Source organism: Eurosta solidaginis, chromosome 1, assembly GCF_040869045.1.
Source record: "Eurosta solidaginis isolate ZX-2024a chromosome 1, ASM4086904v1, whole genome shotgun sequence".
Classification (NCBI taxonomy): domain Eukaryota; kingdom Metazoa; phylum Arthropoda; class Insecta; order Diptera; family Tephritidae; genus Eurosta; species Eurosta solidaginis.
The window spans coordinates 50,068,998-50,092,899 of NC_090319.1; the positions used below are offsets into that span (position 1 = coordinate 50,068,998).

The 23,902-nt window shown below is 36.5% G+C and overlaps 1 protein-coding gene and 1 pseudogene across 3 annotated transcripts in view; both read left to right on the forward strand.

Annotated features, from left to right (window-relative positions):
- The first annotated feature begins 1,696 nt into the window (after positions 1-1,696).
- Positions 1,697-3,306, forward strand: LOC137236558 (uncharacterized; annotated as a pseudogene).
- Positions 3,307-7,678: 4,372 nt separating this feature from the next.
- The window catches only part of LOC137253070 (zinc finger protein 287-like), a 37,399-nt gene continuing 21,175 nt past the window's right edge, over positions 7,679-23,902 (forward strand). Inside the window, exons 1-7 of one of the 3 annotated variants that reach the window (XR_010953712.1) lie at positions 7,679-7,868; positions 7,962-8,285; positions 8,345-8,679; positions 8,768-8,902; positions 9,751-9,777; positions 9,844-10,505; positions 13,673-15,354. Coding sequence is in view for 1 of the 3 variants with exons in the window: in XM_067789392.1 (XP_067645493.1) it covers positions 7,731-7,868; positions 7,962-8,285; positions 8,345-8,679; positions 8,768-8,902; positions 9,751-9,777; positions 9,844-10,144 (1,260 nt within the window). In the remaining 2 variants the exon portion in view is untranslated. Of the gene's footprint in view, positions 7,869-7,961; positions 8,286-8,344; positions 8,680-8,767; positions 8,903-9,750; positions 9,778-9,843; positions 10,663-13,672; positions 15,355-23,902 lie in introns of those variants that run through there. The other 2 variants (XR_010953716.1, XM_067789392.1) reach the window with 2 other exon arrangements.

Below are 23,902 nucleotides of genomic sequence, written 5' to 3' on the forward strand. Positions count from 1 at the left end.
TTTAGTAAAGATATATCGATTTTTGCTCAAGTTATCGTGTTAACGGCCGAGCGGAAGGGCAGACGGTCGACTGTGTATAAAAACTGGGCGTGGCTTCAACCGATTTCGCCCTTTTTCACAGAAAACAGTTATCGTCCTAGAATCTAAGCCTCTACCAAATTTCACAAGGATTGGTAAATTTTTGTTCGACTTATGGCATTAAAAGTATCCTAAACAAATTAAATGAAAAAGGGCGGAGCAACGCCCATTTTGAAATTTCTTTTATTTTTGTATTTTGTTGCACCATATCATTACTGGAGTTGAATGTTGACATAATTTACTTATATACTGTAAAGATATTAACTTTTCTTTTAAAATTTGACTTTAAGTCATTTTTTTTTTAAAGTGGGCGTGGTCGTTCTCCGATTTTGCTAATTTTTATTAAGCATACATATAGTAATAAGAGTAACGTTCCCGCCAAATTTCATCGTGATATCTTCAACGACTGCCAAATTAAAGCTTGCAAAACTTCTAAATTACCTTCTTTTAAAAGTGGGCGGTGCCACGCCCATTGTCCAAAATTTTACTAGTTTTCTATTCTGCGTCATAAGTTCAACTCACCTACCAAGTTTTATCGCTTAATCCGTATTTGGTAATGAATTATCGCACTTTTTCGATTTTTCGATATCGAAAAAGTGATGGTTATAGTCCGATATCGTTCATTTTAAATTGCGATCTGAGATGAGTGCCCAGGAACCTACATACCAAATTTCATCAAGATACCTCAAAATTTACTCAAGTTATCGTGTTAACGGACAGACGGACGGACGGACGGGCATGGCTCAATCGAATTTTTTTCGATACTGATGCTATTGATATATGGAAGTCTATATCTATCTCGATTCCTTTATATATGAACAACCAACCGTTATCCAATCAAAGTTAATATACTCTGTGAGCTCTGCTCAACTGAGTATAAAAATCAATTTTGTCATGACAGAAACACCTAAAATGACATATAATGATATACGTTGTTGTTCAACAAATATTTTCAATTTGTTCATTTGTATGAATCTTATAGGCCGTTATATTCTCAGAACAATTAACATTTGCTTTAAAATTACAAAAAGCAAAAGTAGCCTATGCAATGCTTACGTTGTTTTATCATGTATGTAAATGCAATAGCAATAATTTTGCAATTTAGGATTTCAGTTCGTTGTTGAAATTCGCTCGTTCATAATCATTGAGTCGTTCATTCGTTCCCAATCATTCATTAAATCATGGATTTGTCAAGCTCTGGTGAGTATCTGTTATCTTAAATTGCAGGAAAGAATATTTAGGTATATTAATTGTCAACAGAATTTGCGACGGAATCAACAGGAGCCCTATGTGTGAAACTTGCTCCAAACTCTGTTGGATTATCTGTGGAACCAGTGGATTCAAATATATCAGAAAATGTCGAAGAGGATGGAGAAGACTTTTCAGCAGGATCGTCAGATTATTATATTCCAGAAACGGATGAAGAGGAGGATAATCTCTAGGGGAAAATTGAAAAATCTTCGGTAAAGCAACATGAAGTGCTCTGCGAAATCGCGGAAGAAAGCAATGATGAAATTGTAGAATTGAAAAAAAGGCAAGTTAATTAAAAGGTAATTTAAGAAGATGTCTCCTACAATTATGGATTTGTTGCATTCAATAGCGTAAGAGCCAGCTTTGGATGCAGAACAAAAGAAAGAGTGACAGAAGTCAAGGAAATGCTTATGTTACAAAGAGTGGTAAAGTAATTAAGGAACGTTTACCGAAGCCCGCTGATTGCAGCTGTCATCACAAATGTCCAGAACACTTCTCTGAAGAAGATCGTAAGAAAATCAATGCAGACTATTGGAGTTTGGGTGATTACTGCAAGCAAAGTATATTTCTTAGTAATAACATAAAAGTGGAGAAGTGCAAGAGGACATTAACGAGAGAATCACGGCGGTCGAACACTCTAAAATACTTTTTAAATGACAAACAGGTCTGTAAAAAGTTCTTTTTAAATACTTTACACGTGTCAGACTGCGCGATATCTGTATTAGCAAAAAAAAAAAGAATAAAAGAGAATTTGTTGACATGAGGGGTAAACACGGAATGCAAAGAAAAGTAGACGCGGAGATAGCAACTCTTATTAAAGAGCACATAGTCATTTCCAGCAGTAGAAAGTTGTTATACTCGAGCAAAGTCCCAACGCCTTTATCTGAGCTCAGACCTAACAATTCCAAAAATGTATAACTTATTTAAAGAACGCCACCCAGACCTCTCAGTTAAAGAACATATGTATCGCCACATATTTTGTAATAATTACAATTACTCATTCCATCATCCAAAAAAGGACACATGCTCAACATGCGAAATGTTCAAAAATACAGAGGACAAGGCTTCAATACAGATATCATATGATGAACACTTAGCAAATAAAGCCCAGGCAAGACTCCACAAAGATGCTGACAAGGAGTTATCTAAAAATAACAGCAATATAAAAGTATTTACTTTTGACTTACAATCAGTGCTATTGACACCATGTAGCAATGTAAGCACTTTGTATTACAGTCGAAAGTTCGCCACATACAACAATACATTTTACGATTTAGCTAGTGGAGCTGGATATTGTTTCCTGTGGGATGAAAACCCTGGTCACCGTGGGTCAGAGGAAATTGGAACCAATTTATTAAAAATGCTGAACAAATTACCCGAATCAGTAACGGATGATATTCTGTATTCAGACTGCTGTGGAGGACAGAATAGAACCAGATTAAATGCCACATTATTGCTTCATATGACTCATTCATTGCATTTTAATTCAATAACGATTAAATATCTCCAAAGTGGACACACACAAATGGAAGCAGATTCCATGCTTTCGGCTATAGAATGAGCTAAGAGAAATATTTGTGTATATTTACCAGAAGAATGGCCAACTATACTTAGACTGGCAAGACGAAAAAATCCGTGCGCTGTAGAAAGGCTTAACTACAGTGATATTATTGATCTCAAAACGGCGTTCTCAAAATTGAACCATAACTTGAAGAAAAATGTCAACAATGAATCGGTAAATTGGCTTAAAATCAAGGTTCTCCAAGTAATAAAAACTGAAAAGAGACAATTGTTATACAAGGAACAATGGAACGAAGACTGACAAAAAATTGAAGGATCTCAAAGATTTATGCAAAAAAAAATGTTATTCCCCTCGGCTCACAGACATTTTTTTTGAATTTACAAGGAGGGAATAATCGCGATTGTTTAGATGAACCAGACAGATTCGAAGAAGAGGACGAAGGCGACAATAGATAAAGACCATGCTAATAATTTACGATCTGACTGTAATTAAAACATAGTTTTATAGTAATAAAAATTCATATTAAATTTACTTTTTATTCTGGTGTATTTCTTCAATAAAATAGTGTATACCATACAAAATAAAATAACGTATCAGAAACTTGATAGAAAACATTAAAAAATAAAATAGCCTATCTGATGTATCTGCAGTTTACACCTCTTTTTTGTTCAATAAAAGGATGATTATAATAATAAAAATTGGTTAGTTAACAAAATAGACTCATTTTTATACAGTCTTAAAAAAAACGTCGAAAATAATAAATATATACAGACATAACGAGATTTGAGTGAGAGCTACCTTCGACAAAACGTTTGAAATTCATTTTCTCAAAACATCAAAAAATTTATAGGCTATTTTAATACTAAGGGGACGATATATCCTCAGCTTAATTATGAGGTAAGAATTATTTCGAAGAAATGTTTATGCCCTTAGAACCTACTAAAGGATTTTGCATCACTGATTTCGCTTATTCTTGAGGTCAATTTAAAACATTTTCGCCTTGGGTCATTTTATTTGAATTAATTGTTCATTTTTAATTTTTGAAAAAAAAAATATGCAAAGTGAGCATAAAAATTTATTATATAACTTTTTTTAAGCTGACGTCGAAAGCGCCTGTTCATAGTTGTTTAAGCGACTTAAACTATGAACATTTTTCGTTCGTTTGTTTCAGTAGCCATTGAGTGTGCTTGTAATTCTCAACTGGTTAGTGAAATATTCTAAAGACACAGTTTGAGTTTTTTTTAAATAAAGAGAGGTTCTTCGGATGGTGTGCTAATACATCAGAGCCCAGTGCTCGCCTCCATATCACACTTTGAAGGGGTTCTTCAAATAGAAGATGAGGTGGCTCATTAGAGCGAAACCTCAGAGTGCCCAACGCTCGCCCCAAATTAAATAAATAGAGGTTTTTCTTGTAGAAAATGGGGTGCCAATACCTCAGAGCCGTCCCGTGCTCGCCTCCATATCACATTTTAAAGGGTTCTTCAAATAGAGGATGAGGTGGCTCAGTAGAGCGAAGCCTCAGAGCCCCAGTGCTCGCCCCCAAATTAAATAAATAAAAGGTGTACTGATGCTATGCATCCTCCCATGACTTAAACACACCAATAACACTAAAACTACCCAACTTAATAAACTGAATCCCTTAAAATAAATAAATAAAGGTGTACTGATGCTATGCATCCTCCCATCACTTAAATACACCAATAACACTAAAACTACCCAACTCAATAAATGGAATACATTAAATCAAAAACCCCATAAACTCAATACAGTCCATTAATAATAATAATTTATAAATTTAAAAAAATGAATGCTTGCTGGGAGTTGAACCCGCAACCCCGGGCGTTTGGTCGGGTATGTCAGCCACTGTGCCACGACTCATACGCTTACAAGCACATAAAATTACGCATTTATAACTCTTATTAAACTGCTCGCCCTCAACTGCCCAAAGCTTAGACATTAGTACATAGTAGACCTTTACAATGCGCCTGTTTTTTAAATAACTTTTGAACAGTCAGAAAGAGTTAAATTTCGCAATTTGTTTCTTATAACTGGCAGTGATGCGCATCCGTTGATATCACTTTCGACCATATCCAATTTTCGACATGAACAATAAATGGCCTAAACAGTATATATTTTTGACATCCGGCGGCGGCGTGCGAAAAACGACGAAAATCGGCGACGGCGGCGGCGTTTATAGGCGGCGTATATCTCTACTCCCCATATAAAGATTAGGGTGCACTGAAAATTTTATTTGAGTGACTCCTCGCCATAGACGTTTCTTCTTAAAACATTGCATTTTTTTTTTTTAAAAGAAGCCGGTCCCATGTACATACTTACAAAAAATATACTCATCAAAAATTCGTATACTTTGTTGAGGAAAAAACTTCTGTGGTAGGTGCGTACAAAAAATTATCGAAATTTTTTGATGTGTAAACATTTTTGCCGGTTTACGGGAATCCACAAGTAAGCGTAGTTGCTGTTGTTGCTTCGCATCATCCAATAGATGCGACCGATCACAAATTGTCATCATTTAAAGAGATGATTGGTGTCATGTGGGGACACATTGCGTAATTCTATACGACAGCATGGAACTTGTGGGTGGGGAGGGAGGGTATGGCCTGAAGGTTTAATATGGCCACATAAATCGTTCCCGAGATGGTTGGGCTAGCAACTTAATGGTGCTGTGTTACTGGAGCGTGCCGGATTTCTATCCGGCAAAGGACCATCACAGCAACCTTATCGCTACAACAATAACAACAACAGCATGGCACTGCTAATACGCGTCCGAAAATATAAAGAGAGGTGTCAAATGACAGTATTAATAATCCAAAGACGGAAAATAAAAATTTTAAGTCGTTCAAAAGATATTAACGAAAAACCGAAAAATGACCCGCGGGTCCCTCCGAAAAAAATATTTACCCAGGGTGAGTCAAACATCGGTTTGGAGACCAAAACTATATCGGGGCAAAACACGATCTTAAAATCAATAGGCCGATATAACAACAAAACACTTATGTTCATCATTTTATTGTGGGTACAACAATACAACAACCACATGATAATCTCTAACTTCAACTGCAACTATCTCCGGACAGAGATAAAATTTTTCTTTTCCGTCCTCGGATTATTGTTGTCGAGGTCAATACGCGTGCTTTGACACCACTCTCGATATTTTTGAACGCGTATTAGCAGTGTCATGCTGTCGTATAGAATTACTACACATTGCAAGCAGGACATACATTATGTATGTCCGGGTTGATGCTGGATAGGAGAGAGTGTAATCTGTTAAAGTATCCAGGGGGCCTATTCACTATCTATGAGTTTTAAAGTGTACACAAGAAACTTTGAAATTGTGATACTATCCGTGTTTTTTTACACGCGTATACGTTTCGTTTGCGCCTATCCTCGCTTAGGTAATGCTTAGGAGACCCATCTAGCGGCAGTGGTTAAACAACTAGCTACAGCTACAGGGTGTACCGAAAAGCGGAGACACAACCCTCTGTTGTATTTCTGTGCATAACATATAGCTCAATCAATTGTGATAGATAGTGGACGCGAATAGAATACATGAAATTAGTGCAGAGGGTGAAACATGGACACATATTTCAGTTACATCCGAGTATAATGCGTATTGAAATTTAGTAGTGCTAATTTTATGCGTAGCAATTTCAGAGGTGTATTTAAATTTTGTCGCTTAGCAGTCCATATGAAGTTTAAGCGTAAACGCATATAGACGTGAAAAAAAAAAACACAGCTACTGTAAAGCAAAACTGTGAACAAGAAAACTCATTGCTAAAAAATTCGTGAGTTTTCTTGACAGTCAATGTACACTATTGTGAACATCACAATGCACAGTGGTCGGTTCCATAGGCCAAAAATAAAAAAAATCAAAGTGAAAAGTTTATCACCAAATGTATAGTATCTCTTATTAGAACTGCCTATTAAAAGGTATAGCTTGTTGTTGTTGTATTCGAACTGTACTCTTTAAGGATAGCTTCAAAAGTGAGGTTATCGTATTAGTTGGTTTTTGCAGTGTGAGCAAGTTAAAAATAAAGTGCAATTTTAAGCTATTTAAAAATATATAAAATATCATTGTATTGAAATAAATAGAAATGAATGTTAAAGTCAAAGGTATTTACTTCATTTTGAAATAATTTTAGTGTTTTTAGCTTGTTGTGATTTTTGTTATTTAAAGTTTCACCAGTGCATTTATAAGTGTTTATTTGCACAAATATTTAAATTTCAGATAAAGTTTTAGTTGGGTTCCTCAACGATCCTCACGTTGGGACTTATATCTTATTATTAGTCAAAGTTTTAAAATTCGAAATTGTTAATATCAGCTGCCACTTTCTGCCACTAACTATGTTTTGCGACAGTTTTCTGATAGCCTCACCCTGAAAAATCATTGTCGAATGTTATATGTGCTCACATGTAACATACGACATTATTTTATCCAATCGACGATATGCAAATGTAAACATTTGTTTAATTTCTTTATTAAATTCTTTTAAACATTGTATTTGCGATAGACACATATTACCACTTTTCCCCCCACATCTAATCACTTTTTGTACGCATGCGGTGAAAGTGGGTGTTTGTGGGTCGGTATAAAGGTATCGCCTGCACCAATTTTATGAAAAAATAATTCGGACATATTTGTAAAGCCATGACCAAAGTTTCACGTTGATATCTCTACTGGACGTATTTTTGGCCACAAACTTTATATAAGACCGACCACTGTGCAATGGAATGAAACAAGCAAAGTGGCAGCGCATCTTTGCAGCGTTCTCGTATTGTAAAATTTTATTAAAAACAAACCATATGATTTGTGCACTCAGCAGATTTACAATGCTCAGCAGCAAATGATAAAAGCTTAATTATGAAGACTAATTTAACAGAAAAGTGGATTGTATGCCGGGTTTGCTTGCAACAACCTGAGGAAGTAATGACCCCAATTTTCGATAAGGATGACGACAAAGATATGACGCAAATGATATTGGAGTGTGGAGGTGTTCCAGTACGTATTTTTAAACAGCGCGGGGAGTGGCCAAAAGTGGCAATATCAACGCCTTAATAGATTATTAATTCAAACTTTTTGTTTATATTCCAGATACAACGGTTCGACCATTATCCCAATAAAATATGTGGTAAATGCCTAAAATATTTACGAGTAGCGCATACATTTCGTGTTACATGCCAGCACTCACACAAACATCTCAGTAAATTTATTGCGCCAGCTGTGGTTGAATCAGCTGTAGTTGAGGAAAGTAACGACATTGTACCTGTTGAGGTTGACGAGGAAGAGATAAATTTAAAAGTAGAACCTGACGATTCCGACAGCACGCAAGAGTACGATGATACAGAAGAAGTATTGGACATTTATGTGCCAATAGATGATGATATAGAAGAATTTAAGGAATTCGATAATATCGATGTAAGTTTAAAGATTTGGTGATGTGGTTTGAAATATATAACGTAAATATTTATCTACAGCGTCCTGGCTCAGAAGTGTCGGATGACGTTGAATACCTTGAAGAAGTCAATGATGAATTTCAATATTCCGATGATGGAGACTATATTCAAATCAAAGGAAAAAGCGAACATAAGTCCCGTAGGGGAAGACCTCCAAAGAAGACAAATACATCTAAATCGGCAGCATCAGTTAGTCAATGCAACAAAATGCAAAAGTCGCCTTCAAAACGTGGTCCTAAGCCAAAAAAAAAGCCAACATCGTATATTTGCTATATATGCCCTAATATCTATCCATCACAGCGACTTCTCACCGAACACCTCAAACAGCATAAAAGCATAAGGCCACGCTACTGCGAGTAAGTATTTGAAAACGGAGTACAAAATCATATGAATTATTGCATATGTTTTATTAATATTTTTGTTATTTTTAATAATTTTACGTAGAATATGCGGTCATCGTTTCGCTTATACGCAGCAATTGACCGTTCACATGAATACACATACCGGAAATCGTCCCTACAAATGTACGTATTGTCCTGCAGCATTTGCTGATATGTCCACACGCAATAAACATCATCTGTAAGTTGTAATTAATTATTAATTCGTTTTTTGGCATATTTTCAAGTTAGCGCTAGTAGGCAGTATATCCAATGATAAGTATCGATTTAGTACTCATTTAAGTGGAAATGTAAAAAGTCAGGTACCTTCTGATTCACATGATGAGAGATGTGTAGTGTCGTGCAAATCGTTGGCCTATTTAAAGACATTACACATTTCCCTATTCACTATCAATCTTCTGCTTTTTTCATCGTTAGGTAAAGACATGACAATATCTAATCTTTAATGTACGAGAACCACAAATCGAGAAACATAAAATGGAATCTAGTTTTAAAATCGATAAAGTCCAAGTTAATTAATTGAACTTTTACCCCCTTATTCATAAAAAATAAAATAGGTTTACAAAGCTCATATAATTGAAAATTTGTACTAAAATGTCATTTTAAAAAGCTTTATAAACCGTTTGCAATTTTTATGAATAAGGGGGTTATTGCTCTCTCTAATGTGATTCTAAAGTTTCTTTGATTTAAATGAGCTATCTAATTAGTCCCGACTTCATTACTAGGTTTTATAAGACTAATAACTATCAGAACGGCAAGTTTATCTTTTAACTCAGAATTAGCTTCTCATGAACGGCTAAACTGGTACTTTTGACACATTTTAAAATTAACTCCGACAAAAACGCCCCTAACGATAGATACTTTGTATGCTCTGATGTCCAAAAGTAACTCGGGTTTTACATGACTAAGGGCTTATTTTTTCAAAACTTTTCGAGCAGCGATCAATTCCTTTGATTTCCCATAAAAAATAGCTACATATATCAAATTCTGTAATGCTTGTATATTCAAATTAATATTGTATTGTTTCAGTATTCATACTGGAGAAAGGCCGCATGTGTAAGTTAACTAAACTGGGTGATCTTTGTTATGTAAACTTATTATTAATTATATGCTTACTCTTAGTTGCGATATTTGCGGTAAAGCTTTTCGACAGGCATACAAATTGCGCAATCATAAAAAGATACACGCACGCAAGGGTGAGATAGCAGTTGTTACAGAAAAAAAAGCAGAACCTGTTGAGCTAATACAGGTGGAAATATATCAAGGAGATGATAATGCGACAGTAAAACGTTTTCATGTTGCTGAAAATGCAACAACACATGTTTTTCAAGAGCAAGATGAATCCGAGTCTCAAGATTTTCAAGAACAAGATGAGCATAACGTAGATGGGCAAGTTATAGAACTTTTAACTGAATTGCTGTAATGAAGAATGTGACTCGTAAGCTCCCCTCAGCGGACTAGGGGGTTAGAATATACCCGCGGTAGGTATGCCTGTCGTAAGAGGCGACTTAAATACCGGATTCAAGGGGTCTGTGCAGAGCAGCCCTTTCAGGTTGCCAGCGCAATACATTGCGACCTCCAACTCCTCATGGATCTAGGGGGTGGTAGGCGGGATGGCTAGAAGTTCGCATGGGATCATAACAAATCGTTCTCGAGATGGCCGGGCTTGGTACTGGAACGTACCGGATCTGCACCCGGCAAAGGTCTATCAACTCGATAACACTCCCCAAGGCCATCGGAGAGTGTCCTTATCGCTACAACAACAACAAAAACAACAACAACTCGTAAGCTCATTAATTTTGCATTGTACTATCTTTATTTTGATCTACATATTTATTATGTATTAAATTGCAAGAAGCAAACATAGGATTCTTATTTTAATCAATTGATACAAGTTACAGCTCATAATAAAATATTAAATGGATTTCTAGAAAAAAATAACCTAATTGTACCTCTTATGTATGTACATAAATAAATAAAATAAATGTAAGGCACGATAACCTCCGAAGAGATCTAAGGCCGAGCTTCTCTTCCAATTTGCGTCGTGCTCCTCTTGATTTTCCCTACAAATTGGCCGGATGGGACCTACATGATTTTATTCCGACTCCGAACGGCATCTGCAAGGCAGATGAGTTTTCACTGAGAGCTTTTCATGGCAGAAATACACCCGGAGCGCTTGCCAAACACTGCCGAGAGGCGACCCCGCTTAGAAAAATTTTCTTCTAATTGAAAAACCTTATTTCTAAAAATGTTGATGTTGCTTTGCCCGGGGTTTGAACCCAGGGCATCCGGTGTGGTAGGCGGAGCACGCTACCATCACACCACGGTGTATGTACATATGTATGCACAATATGTGCAAAAACGATTCAAATAATTTAATTTATAATTGGTTAAATACATTAACCTTTTTTTTGAGTTTGAAATAAATGGCAAGGAGCATGGTCCCGAGATGGTCGGGCTAGCACCTTAATGGTGCTGTGTTACCGGAGCGTACCGGATCTGTATCCGGCAAAGGACCATCACATCGATAACACTCCCCAAAACTTTTAATGAAAATCAACAACTCTGAACTGAACACTTTTCAACATGATATAAAAATTAAAATACTGTGGAACAGGAGCAACACTTTTGTGACTACATAAACCCTGTTTCAATCTTTTACGTCTCTGCACAGAACCCTAATTGACCGTTTTCAACCGAAACAACAATGGCAACCTAGATTTTCCCGTTATGTCCACTTAAGCGAGTGCCTGTCAGAAAGAAGTCAACACACTTGTACTTGTACACTATGATTAGTTTTTTTATTCACGCAAATGCTAAATAACATAGGAATATTCGTAGTATAAAATAAAAAATTTGTATTGCCTCTTCATTTATTTTCATTTTAAATTAAATTCACTCCGATAATTCCTTCCGACACAATTCCTCTTTAGTACTTTGGCATATGATCCTCTGTGGGTGCTCCATGGAGTACTACAGTTAAAGTACTTTGGAAAGTACTCTCACGTATGTTCTCTATGGAATACTCACAAACAAAGCGAGAGTGGGATCACCTACTCCTCTCCTAGGACATCGTAAAGTTTATTGGATCACATTTTTTGTATGATTATAGATTAGTTTTGGAACACTCCTATCTCCTAAAGGAGTATTCCTTACACTATTTATGGAGACCTCGCGTTTTTTGAAGGGTTGTCAACTTACTTGACATAGCCAGTGATCAAACCAATATTGACGTGTGCTTTTGCGTGTGTTATTTTTTATTTAAACGAATATTTAGCGCGGTGGACGGTATAAAACCGCACCAAATCAAAATAAAATTTAAAAACTTAAAAATTAGCTTCAATTTTAATTAAGAAATCTGATAGTTGTTATTTTGCTGATATCCATGTTGTGAAATATTTCCTTAAAATTATGATTATTAAAAATTTCAAAATCCTCTAGCGTTGTTGTGCATGTGGCATTAAAAAACTTTGTGAAAAAAATTGTCTGTTTGGCCAAAATTGCATGTATTATTATTGCGAATTTTAATTTTATGTAGATAGGCAGTATCATAGGTGTAACCTACAATGATTCTGTTAAGTATTTTAATTTGTCGAGCAGATAGGGTGCATTCACACGTGAATGTACAATGAGACATACAGATACTGTCTCAGTATCCATTGTACTTCACGCCAATGAGTTTGTATTGTATGAGTAATGGTATGCAAAGAGAAGTTGTATATGCGCGCATTCATACGATTACCAAAGAAATTCATACATACACATGTCTTATCGAGAAGTACAATGAGATAAACGTTGTACAAGTTGGACCAATGAATATACTATGAGTACTAAGTACCTATGTACTTGTTTTCGTTCTAAAATGATGTGTGCATTTATGAAAAGTTAAATGTTTGCGTTGAAACTATGAAAAACGTAACAAAAAATATGGGTATTTTTAAGTGGCGAATGCAAAATTTTTTAATAAGAAATAAAAATACTAAATATCTTTTCTTAAGAGCTAATAAACGTTTACAAATCAGCCATGCTGGAGAAATTTGCAATGTTTCCCGCCTTTCATACAAAAATTTAAAAAATTAACAGAACTTCAAAATATATATTGCGCCGTTATCTCTAATCACCATCAACTTTTATGATGTATGTATAGAATTATTCTAGGCTGAGTCATTGATTATTTGGTAAAACGTTATTTCCCTAAAATGAATACACATGCATACATACATACATAAAACTATTTTCATTAGACAATGAAAATCCGCGATACAAAACAATGGTAGGCATTCTCAATTTATGTGGCGATTTGCCATAATTAACGATCCTGAAACATGTATGTTGCGCATCGCTAATCACCATACTACACTTGTATGATGATAGACACTTGCCTGCCTGAAGGCCATCGATTATGGCCTTAAAAATGGGTTAGGATATATTTATGTATATACCTATTGCATTGTAGAAAAATGTCATTATCTATTTCTTTAACTATTTATATAATTAAACCCACTTCAGTATATATAGAATACATGTACATACGCTTTGAAATAAAGCGCGGAATAGAAATATAAATAGAGAAATTAACTGAAGAAAGATCATACCAATGGATAATTACATTGAAGTATCACCAACTAAACCACAATACTTTTTCTGAAGCCTTTTAATATTTAGTGCACAAATATATACATATATCATGGACCTCTTAACATCAGCCGATTCACCGATGTCCGTAAAAAATCGCCAATTTGCCGAAATAAAAGAAAAAATAGTCAAGGGAAACGATAAAATCATTTTAACTGCCGGAAAGAGTAAAGTTTGGAATATTTTCGGCAAAGCAGATATTTTGGCGGCAGTTTTTTGGACAAAGTAGTAGCTTGCAAAGACTGAAGTAGGGTTTTAACCTTTACAAAGATCACATCGAATTTAGTCAAACACAATTGTTATAAAACTTTTACAGATCGAGTTGACAATAGGCCCCGAATACATGTTGATGACGAAATCAGAAAGGACGTTGTCCAATCTGTTACAGGATGGGTTGTAAAAAATGGCCGATCGTTTCAAATTGTCCAGGATGAAGGCCTGCAGGAATACATAGAGCTAATATTGTCAATAGGAGCCAAGTATGGTTCAAATGTAGACGTTGAAAAATTGCTAGCACACCCTACCACTGTAACCAGAAACATAGACAAGCTTTACAAAATTGCCTACGATGAAATGAAAACAGCACTAAAGGAACTAAGTGGAGGATTTCTTGGACTCACTTCGGATATATGGACAGACACTGTTTCAAAGCATTCCTACTTATCACTAACGGTGCACTTTATTACAAATGCAAAATTAGTCACAAAATTGCTTGCTTTTAAGTCCATGGACTCCGAGCCCTGTACCAGTAAGAATTGCCTATTTCAATACCCTGCTGAATACCCTGATTTTTTTTCACGAACTTTTTCACAATAGATCAAAGAATTCTGCTCTGGGCGAATTTGATTACTACTTGGATAAAGCCATTATTGTTACAGATAGAGGAACTAACATGAAAGCCGCTTTCCAACATCACAACCACATATTTTGTATTACCCATTTATTGAACAACATCGTGGAAAAATTTCTTAAAGAGTCAGCCGGTATTGGCGAAATGAAAGAAAATTTTTCACATGTCGTCAGGTATTTCAAGAAATCTGGAGCCAAAGCACAATTGACAACAACCCTTAAAAGCATTTCTCCGACAAGATGAGACACAGTTTACTACATGCTACAGTCTCAAAAATAACTGGGTTGACGTTGGAAATATTTTGGAAGAAAATCGTCAACTGAGCTGTATTAGTGGAATAAGCTTAAATGCCTTAACAGATGCCCTTAAAGTGCTGGCTAAATTTAAGGAAACATCAAAAGAGTTGGAAGGCGATAGCTATCCAACCTTACATTTAGTAATAGTACATGTTTACTACTTAATTCGGCATTGTGAATCAACCAACGATGAGTCAGAATGCATACAAGATTTGAAGCTACTGCTGCGAACATTGCTTAAGGACACTGTACTTAGTAATTTAACAATGATTCATAAAATAGCTCTATTTCTGTTCCCATCGACTAACAATCTCTCCCAGTTTACTGCTGTTGAGAAAAATGAAGTCAAAGATCATTGTAAAACTTTGCTTGAAAGGCTAATAAATGAAGACAGTTTGATAAACAATGAAAACTGTCAGCAGAATTCTCTTTCAAACGAAAAAGAATGCATATTTTCCGAATTTCTCCAGCCTAAAAACATACCTAGTAGTATTGACCGAGTACAATAAGAAATGATGCTACATGAAAATATTTCTGAGGTCATGCACAACGACTTTGACGTTCTAAAGTGGTGGGAGTTTAATAAACATAAATATCCTCTGTTATTCCAGCTAAGCCGAAAAATATTTGCTACTCCTGCTAGTAGTGCCCCTTCAGAAAGAGTATTTTCAAGCGCCAAGCAATTACTTTCAGATAAGCGTAGTTCCCTAGGGTTTAACCCGACATGTGTTGAAAAAATTATATATTTACATATCAATATGAAAAATATTTAGAACATATATACAAAAAAAACTTGCTTGCTTAAATAGTATAAGTTAAATCTACTTAGTTAAAGAGATATTAATATCTAACATAAGAAAACGCGTTAATATGAAAAATAAATAAAATCCTAAAATGGCACATTTATGCACTTTATTTTGTTATAATAATTGGGTTTTACACGGGCAACTAGTGTACATTTTTATAATTCCTAAAAATTCACCAAACTGTAATTGCATGCACAAGTACACCTGCGATACTTGTAGTACTACTGAATATACAAGAATATACTGAATATACAAGTTGTACTAGTGAATATACAAGTTGTACTACACACATGCGTTGACGCCATTGGTTGTAGTTGTGCTGCATGAGATGAGACCGTGCAAGTGCTTGTATATTTTGCTACTCACAGCCTTTTGTACGCATACACGTAAGTTCTCATGCCAGTGAATTGAAGGAGTGCTTGTACAAAATTTGTGTGAATGCATTCATAGGCATATTTTTGTGCATTCATGCAGGGGTCTAGTATAAATGTAGTCTAAAGTGTTAGGTTTATTGTTGGAGAAGTTCTTGAATTCTAAGAGCCAGTCTCCAAAAATCTGATTTTTAATGTGTCATAAAGCTTCATCAATAGTCAACTTGACGTCAACAACATTTTCACACGATGTAGCTTCTTTCGCTAAATGGTCCGCGTGCTCATTACCTGAGATTCCAGAATGACCTGGAGTCCAGATGATGACCACTTCCTCAAAATTCCCGTTGATAATGATGTTGTGTATGTTTACAAGACATGAGTTTATGGTACTTTTTTGTTCAAGAAGACAGCACGAAGACATGCTATACGTGAAAATTGCAATTTTATTGTAGTTAAGGTTAACAGCTATCTCTAGAGCGTGTTTAATGGCATGAAGTTCGGCAAAGGTGGAGGAAGTTTTGAAATTGATTTTAAACATGTAGTAATTTTTGTTAGAGAAATTGTAAATGTCACACCCAGTGCCGTTGTCAGTGGACACAGCTACTCACTTCACACAATCTGTCAAACACATCTTTGAACTCAGAGAATATTTTTCCATAACTAGTGTTAATATTCGAATATTTGTATAGTAAATCTTTGAATGATTCATCATGACATAGAACTTTTGTAACTTCTTTGGCGGTTAACTACTTTCTGGGGGTAGCTCATTAGCTAACGCATAAATTAGTGGAATAGGTGTAGACGGAGTCAAGCCAAGACATCGTCTTAAAAAGTTATTCTGATAAACTTGTATTTTTGAATTTGTTGTTTTTGGACAGTTGTATGTTGAAGTTCTACAGTACTCAATTTTAGATCTTACACGTGATCTATAAAATTTGAGGGCAACTTGAGGGTTCAATCCGGCCTTGATGGTGGTAAGGCATTTAAATAGATTGACGTTTTTGTGCGATGCTTTGATTACGTTATTGTAATGATCACTGACCGTCAGAGATGAGTTAATTGTTCTGCCTAGAAAACGAAGAGCCCTGACTTCTTGTATTAGGTTACATTGAGTAAAAATTTGAATGTTTAAATTATTTGATCTAGAAAGATACAGAATTTTAGTTTTATCTGCATTAAAAGAAAGGTTGATATCCTGAAATTTGTGAGAAAACTGATTTATTTTCTGTTGTAAATTTAACGTTGCATTTACTAAACATTTATCATAAGACATAATAAGAAAATCATCAGCATATTGAAAGATTTTTGTTTTCTCATCTTCAATTTTGTGTAGTCCAGACGTATATATATTAAAGAGAAGTGGGAAGAGACAACTACCTAGAGGCAGACCATTAGTGACTTCTATTTTCTCCTTACCTAAACATAACTTTCTAAGACTCAGGAAATTTGCAATCCCCTCTGTAGGTTTCTTCAATATCTAAGGAATCCAACATGACGGCCAGTTTGCGTACGCTAACACGATTATATGCATTACTTATTTCTGTGAAACATAAGATGACCTTGAAGCCTTGTTTTTTGAGAACAGTTGCAGGATGGAAGATATAATTGATACAGATGGGAGCAGACATATTTTTCCTGTAGGCAAACGAGTTGTTACGCAGAGCCAAGTTTACAGATTCGCAGTTGGTGATGCGTTCTTTAATAACTAAATTTATGCATTTTAAAAAAACAGGGATCAGAGCAATTGGTCTAAAATTTCTGAAATCTTCTAAATTTTTGTCCCTTTTAGGGATTGGTACTATTTTAATGTTACGCCACCTCTCATGAATTTGATTGTTTAAAAAGGCATTATTCAAAGCTGACCGTATTTTATTCAGGGAAAGACCAGGAAGAGCTTTAAGCATTTTATATGTAATTTTGTCAACACCACCAGCAGAATTGTTGCTCTTCTTTTTAATAGTATCATGCAGTTCTTCAAATGTGATCTCGAGATCATTGTTATTGTTAATTTGTATATTAAGGCTCCATTTTGCCTCATTGCTAGGTACTTCATTTTTAATCAATTCCAGAAATTTTTGATCGATGTCATTCGACCACATACCACGTACATTTAGTTTGAAGTCACATCTTAACGCTTTGACAAATTTCCACGCTTGTTTACTGGAGGGTTCTTCATTTCACAATTCAATTCTATCTTGAAAGTTTTTCCTTTTAGCTTCTTTAATTTTCTGTTTCCAATTTTTCTTAATGTTGATAAGTTCTTCAAAGTTTTCTGGGGTGATCCTACATTTGTGGTAAGCAATTCTAAGAAATCTAAAGGTTTTGGATAAGTCATCATTCCATGGTTTTTGTAGCTGAGCTAAATTCATCGTCTATTTTTAAGTGTATTTCATTTATATCGGGTTCAAATTCTAAAGTTTGGAGATTATTTAGAAGTTTTTTTTGAGAAAGAAATTTACAAGTTAAAGGGATTTCAACATTTACCGACTCTATGATAATCGGGAAATGATGACTGCCACCTAACCTACAAGGGTCAACTTTCCATTTAAATGATAAGGAAGAGTTTGTAAACGATAGATCCCAAGCAGATCCTTCATTTGAATTAAGCTCTTTTTTATATGTGATGGAGCCGTCATTGAGAGGCCTGAGATTGTGATTTTGAATTATTCTCACAAGATTATTCCCTCTGCTTGAATTAAGCCGATCTCCCCATGCCCTTGCTCTGGCGTTAAAATCACCCAACAACAAGACATTTTTGCAGTTTTCTAGGAAAGAAAGAATACGCTCTATTTCATCATTGAAGCTACAAACAGGTAAGTTCGGTGGGAAATATGTGGCGCAAACAGTTAGGTTAGGACGAATATTTGTAGCACGTTTGATTAATACATCATAGCTGGAAAAAAGGAGACTTTGAAATTTGATATTTTTTTGAAGCAATGGCTACATCGCCGTAGCCATCATCACGGGTTTTTTCTACAATGTTGGCATTTATGATGTTTCTATGTTGCTGTTCACGTGAAGTAAAAACTTCACTGAAACAAGCTATATCAAAATTATCCCCCAGCGGGTTAGGGGGTCAGAATATACCCGCGGTAGGTATGCCTGTCGTAAGAGGCAACTAAAATACCAGATTCAAGGGGCTATGTAGCGCAACCCTTTAGGTTGCCAGCGCAATATACAGCTTCTCCAAACCCAATTGTCAATCCTGTTTCACTAACAGACGAGGCTCTGACGATCCCAAGCTCCTCATGGAACTTGGGGTGGGGAGGGAGGGATCGCCTGAAGGTTTAATGTGGCCATATAAATCGTTCCCGAGATGGTCGGGCTAGCACCTTAAAGGTGCTGTGTTACCAGAGCGTAACGGATCTGTATCCGGCAAAGGACCATCACATCGATAACACTCCCCAAATCATTCAGGGAACAACCTTATCGCTACAACAACAACAACAACAACAATATCAAAATTATGATTATTTAGATAAAACTCTATATAATTACAGTTGGATTTTAAAGATTGACAATTGAATTGGACCACCTTCATACTGATGCTAAGGAGGGTTGAGGGCTGTTCTCGTTAATAAGCCTGACTTCATCTTCGATCAATTTCATTTGATATTGTTATTTAATTGCACTAATACGGTCTTGAATAGACCCTATTTGTGAATTGTAAATGTTACTAGAAAAAACCTTGAAAAGTTCAGATACAATTTTTTCTAATTCTGAGGCTTTGTTTTTAAGATATGCTGGGGAATCCAGCACAGAAGTCGACTGATGACTTTTTTAACTTATGATGGGATGTTGTTTGGGACAGAACGAGCATCATCCCTAATTGCTCTTTTGGCAACATTATTGTATCTTACCTTACGGATTTTGCTGTTCACTTCTTTAACTCTATCTCTGCTATTATCGGCCTCACTAGGGAGAGCAGGGAACTCATCATCACACGGCAAAATACTAAATCGGTTATCGTTATTGAAATACGTGTCCAGGACTTCTCTCCTGGAGAGTTTGCGGACTGCCTTAACGAAGTTAATTTCTTTTTCTTTTTCCCAGATACGGCATTTGTTTTTGGCCTCTGCCGAATGATCAGCATCACCACAAAGAAGACAGCATTGATAACATTGAGAGTCACGTTTTAGACAACGTTTTTTTGATTTACACGAAAATTGTGTATGTCCAAGTCTTCCACAATTTTTGCATTGCCTTAAGGGCAGGATAAATAATTCCACCTTTAAGAACGTGTATTCAAATGTATGTGATTTTGGAATATCTTTTCCAAGATAACCAATTTTTATGGACGTAGTGGGTTCGAAATTGCCATTGTCGTAATTTTTTTTTTTTTGTGGAGCGCACTACGTAATTTATGGGAATAGTAGATATAGCGTTTTCTTTAATGTAATTTTCAGAAAATTCTAAGGGGATGCGCGTAATAAATCCAAAGGACTCAAGAGCAGTACGTGGGATTAAGCATTTTCGTCCCTTTTCCTTAACTTTTTCGTTTAAAACAAAATTGTTTGCAGAAGCCAAATTTTTAAAAGTTAACTTAAAAAGAGTTCTACCTACTAGCTGAATTAGCTCAATGTCTTGAAATTTTTAATTGGTTTGTGCAAAGCCAAACCATTCTTGATTCTTTCATTTTTTAGTTGATCACATGAGGAAGAATCAACTAAAACGAAAAAATGCCTTTAAAATTAGCTGGATACAAAATGGTGTTATCGACTGTACCTGAAGCCTTGGAAATATTAGCGTTTGCATTGGCACTTGTGAGTGTATGCGAAATTGAAGCGTTGCCATTGCTATTAGTATTTGTATCATTATAATCAGCCATATTGGCGTTGTTTTCAGCCTCCCGTGTTTAAATTAAAATTCGCATTTTTTAGTGCATTCATTATTTTCGTCTTATTTTCACGTTTCATCTTCATGCCCTTGGCAAGGGTGACGTTAGAGAGAATTCCGCATGATGCCTCATTGGCCGTTGGCGTCGTCGACCCAGGAGTCGAGGACGCCATAGCGGCCTTAGTTTTTTTGGCCGCTGCAGGCAGTCTCAAAAGTAACGCGCACTACTTATATACAAAAAAGAAATATCGAACACTAAAAATCAGCAAAATACTCACTCAGATTGTTTAAAGATTTGGTAAAAAATTACAGTTGTCGTTAATTTTAGTATGAGATCACAAAATCTATTTAAAACCACTAAAGAAGCTTCAAAAAATGGAACTTCTGTTATATGAACTTGTACAAATATTTCATATCAGAAAATTCACCAATTGAGAGAACACGTCCACACACGCTGAGAATTGCCGCGAGAATGAAATACATTTACTTAATGAAAAAATAATGTTCATTCAATTGCTTTACCTTACTATTAAAGAAATAGGCGCATAATCATAGTCAAAATAAAATAGATTTTAAATTTATTTGCAGCTTTTTGACATAATTTTCTATGAGCTATCTGTCAAAAAAGCTGAAACTTGTTATGGAATCGCATCTTTGATGGAGCAGTAAGGAAGGCAGTCGGCATGATCTGGGGGTGCTCTGTGGCTAGTCATGTCGGCTGGGCGTGGTCCTTGCCAACCTTACTGTTCCTGCGCCATAACAAAAAAAAGGGCAGCAAAGCGGTTGTCTGTAAAGGATTTGTATTCGTCTCACTTTCCTTTTTTAAAGTTTATGAAAGTGCGTTTTGCTGTGACGATGAAGTCGGCGGTACGTTCGAGCGAAATGAGTATAGGCAGGTGGTCGGATGCCAATGTTACCATTGGCTGCCAGTTGACGCAGTTTACGAGTCCTGCGCTCACGATTGATATATCCGGCGAACTGTGACAGCTTCCTACCATACGTGTGGGGGCGTCTCCGTTTATTGTGCAGAACGTTGTTTCTCCTATTTGATTCACCAACATCTCACCTCTACTGTCTGCCTGCAAGTTTGAATGCCGTAGATCGTGATGGGCGTTGAAATCGTCTAAGATAATGCGATTATTGCCAGTGGGTAAGGCGCTGATGTTAGGGCGGTGTCCACTGGGGCAACAGGTGGCGGGAGGGATGTAGATGTTGCTGATTTCCAGGTTTGCAACGCCTGACCGGACAGAGAAGCCTTGACGTTCTAAGACACTGTCCCTGCGGCCTATGTTGGGATCAAATATATAATATTGCACTGAGTGGTGTATGATAAACGCGAGGCCGCCTCCATTTCCGCTCTCGCGATCTTTTCTGTGGACATTGTACCCAGAACAGGTCTGCAGAGCAGATCTTGCTGTGAGTTTAGTCCCTTGAATCGCAGAAATGCGGATGTTGTGCCGCTTCATGAAATCGACTTATTATCATTGCCTGTCTCCACTGTACGACAATGGCAACAGGAAGTTTATAATATAAATAGCTATATCCCTCGGCTTTCTGGCTTCTTCACCGACCTACTATCGTTCCCAAGATGGTGCCGCTTGGTACCGGAACGTACCGGATCTACATCCGGCAAAGAACCATCAACATCGATGGCACTCCCAAAGGCCTTCGGGGAGTGTCCTTATGGCTACAACAACAACGGCCTACCTGTTTAAGAAGTGGAACGAACAGACGATGCAAATATTGGACGTTCACGCCGACGTCATTACGATGCCGACTGTCAGTAACCCAAAGATCTTAGGGGTAACGTTCGATAATATGTTACCTTCAAGGCACATGCCTCCGGAATTGTACCGCAAGTACAAGGCCGCAACAAAATCCTCAATTCGCTGAAATGCTGAACAGACAATTTAAGCTAGATTGTCACAAACCAGGACATCCCAGCAAAGAACTGCTTGATCTAACCCCACCTCCAAGAGGGATAACGAAACATCTGCGTAACCACTATGATGAGATATGGCACCTGCATACGTAGCCGTTTGATTCAGATAAGCATAAGGAGGCCTTAATCATAATCTACACAGAATCACCTTTCCTAGATCGCGCCCGGTGACGGGCTTTAATATCAATATACACTATTCAAACTATCCGGACAGATCCGGTTCTTTAAATATTCTGAAATATACATCACTACACCTTACAAACATACATGTTCGTATGGGCTACATTATAGGTAGTTATGAGAACCTAAACATACACACTGCTTATAGTCTTCTGAGTTGTCAACGTCCCATTAGCCTTGTCCACATCATTTCTCTTTTGACTTCCGTTTTGCTTTCCATGTGTCCATATACTCAGTATTATATTACAGCGTCATTGGCCTTTCCAGCTAAAAGAGTTTTACTCAAACTTTTTTATAATAAACAAAAGTACCCATCCATACAAAGATTAGGGTGCACTGAAAACCTTTTTTATGAATGACTACTCGCCATAGAAATTTCATCTTAAAACACTGCATTTTTTTTTTAACAAGGAAGCCTGTCCCATGTACATACTTACAAAAAAATATACTCATAAAAATATGGTATACTTTGTTGAGGAAAAAACTTCTTTGGTAGGTGCGTACAAAAAATAATCGAAATTTTTTGATGTGTAAACATCTTTGCCGGTTTAAGGGAATCCACAAGTCAGCGTAGTTGCTGTTGTTGTAGCAGTGCTTCGCCCCATAGAATAGATGCGACCGATCACAATTTGCCATCAATATCCTCTAACGGGAGTCCCAGGAAACTCGCAGTTTCAACAGGGGTTGACCAGAGTGAGAGGAATGTTAGAGGCGTTGGCTTCACATTACATTTAAAGAGATGGTTCCTGTCATGTGGGGACACATTGCAAGCAGGACATACATTGATTCTGGATAGGTAAGAGTTTAATCTGTTACAGTATCCAGATCGAAGTTGAGCTATAGTAACGCGCGTAGGCCTAGGAAGAGGGCGTTCCTCTTTTGCGAGTTCTTGGTATTTTTCGTTAAGAACTGGGTTCGCCGGGCGGTTCCCGGACCTGTTTTTGTTTTTCTTCCTCACTTCATATGGCAGTGTTCTCAGGTGCCTTATTTCCTCATAATGTTTGCGGAGATGACTTCTTAAGCCCGTGGGAGGTGTGGCCTCTTCAATCAGATGTTTTTTGGGATGCCTAGGTTTCTGAGTATTCAACAGAAACTGTTTGTTCAGCATTTCATTTCTCTCCTTAATGGGCAGTACCCTCGCCTCATAGTGTAACATTTAAGTTGTGGCGGTAAGCGTAGTCTTCGGAAGTCGTATCCTATATGAGGGAATACATTTCTTTTTTATAGGTGTGTTAATGACGAGGTATAGACGAGTTACCGATTTG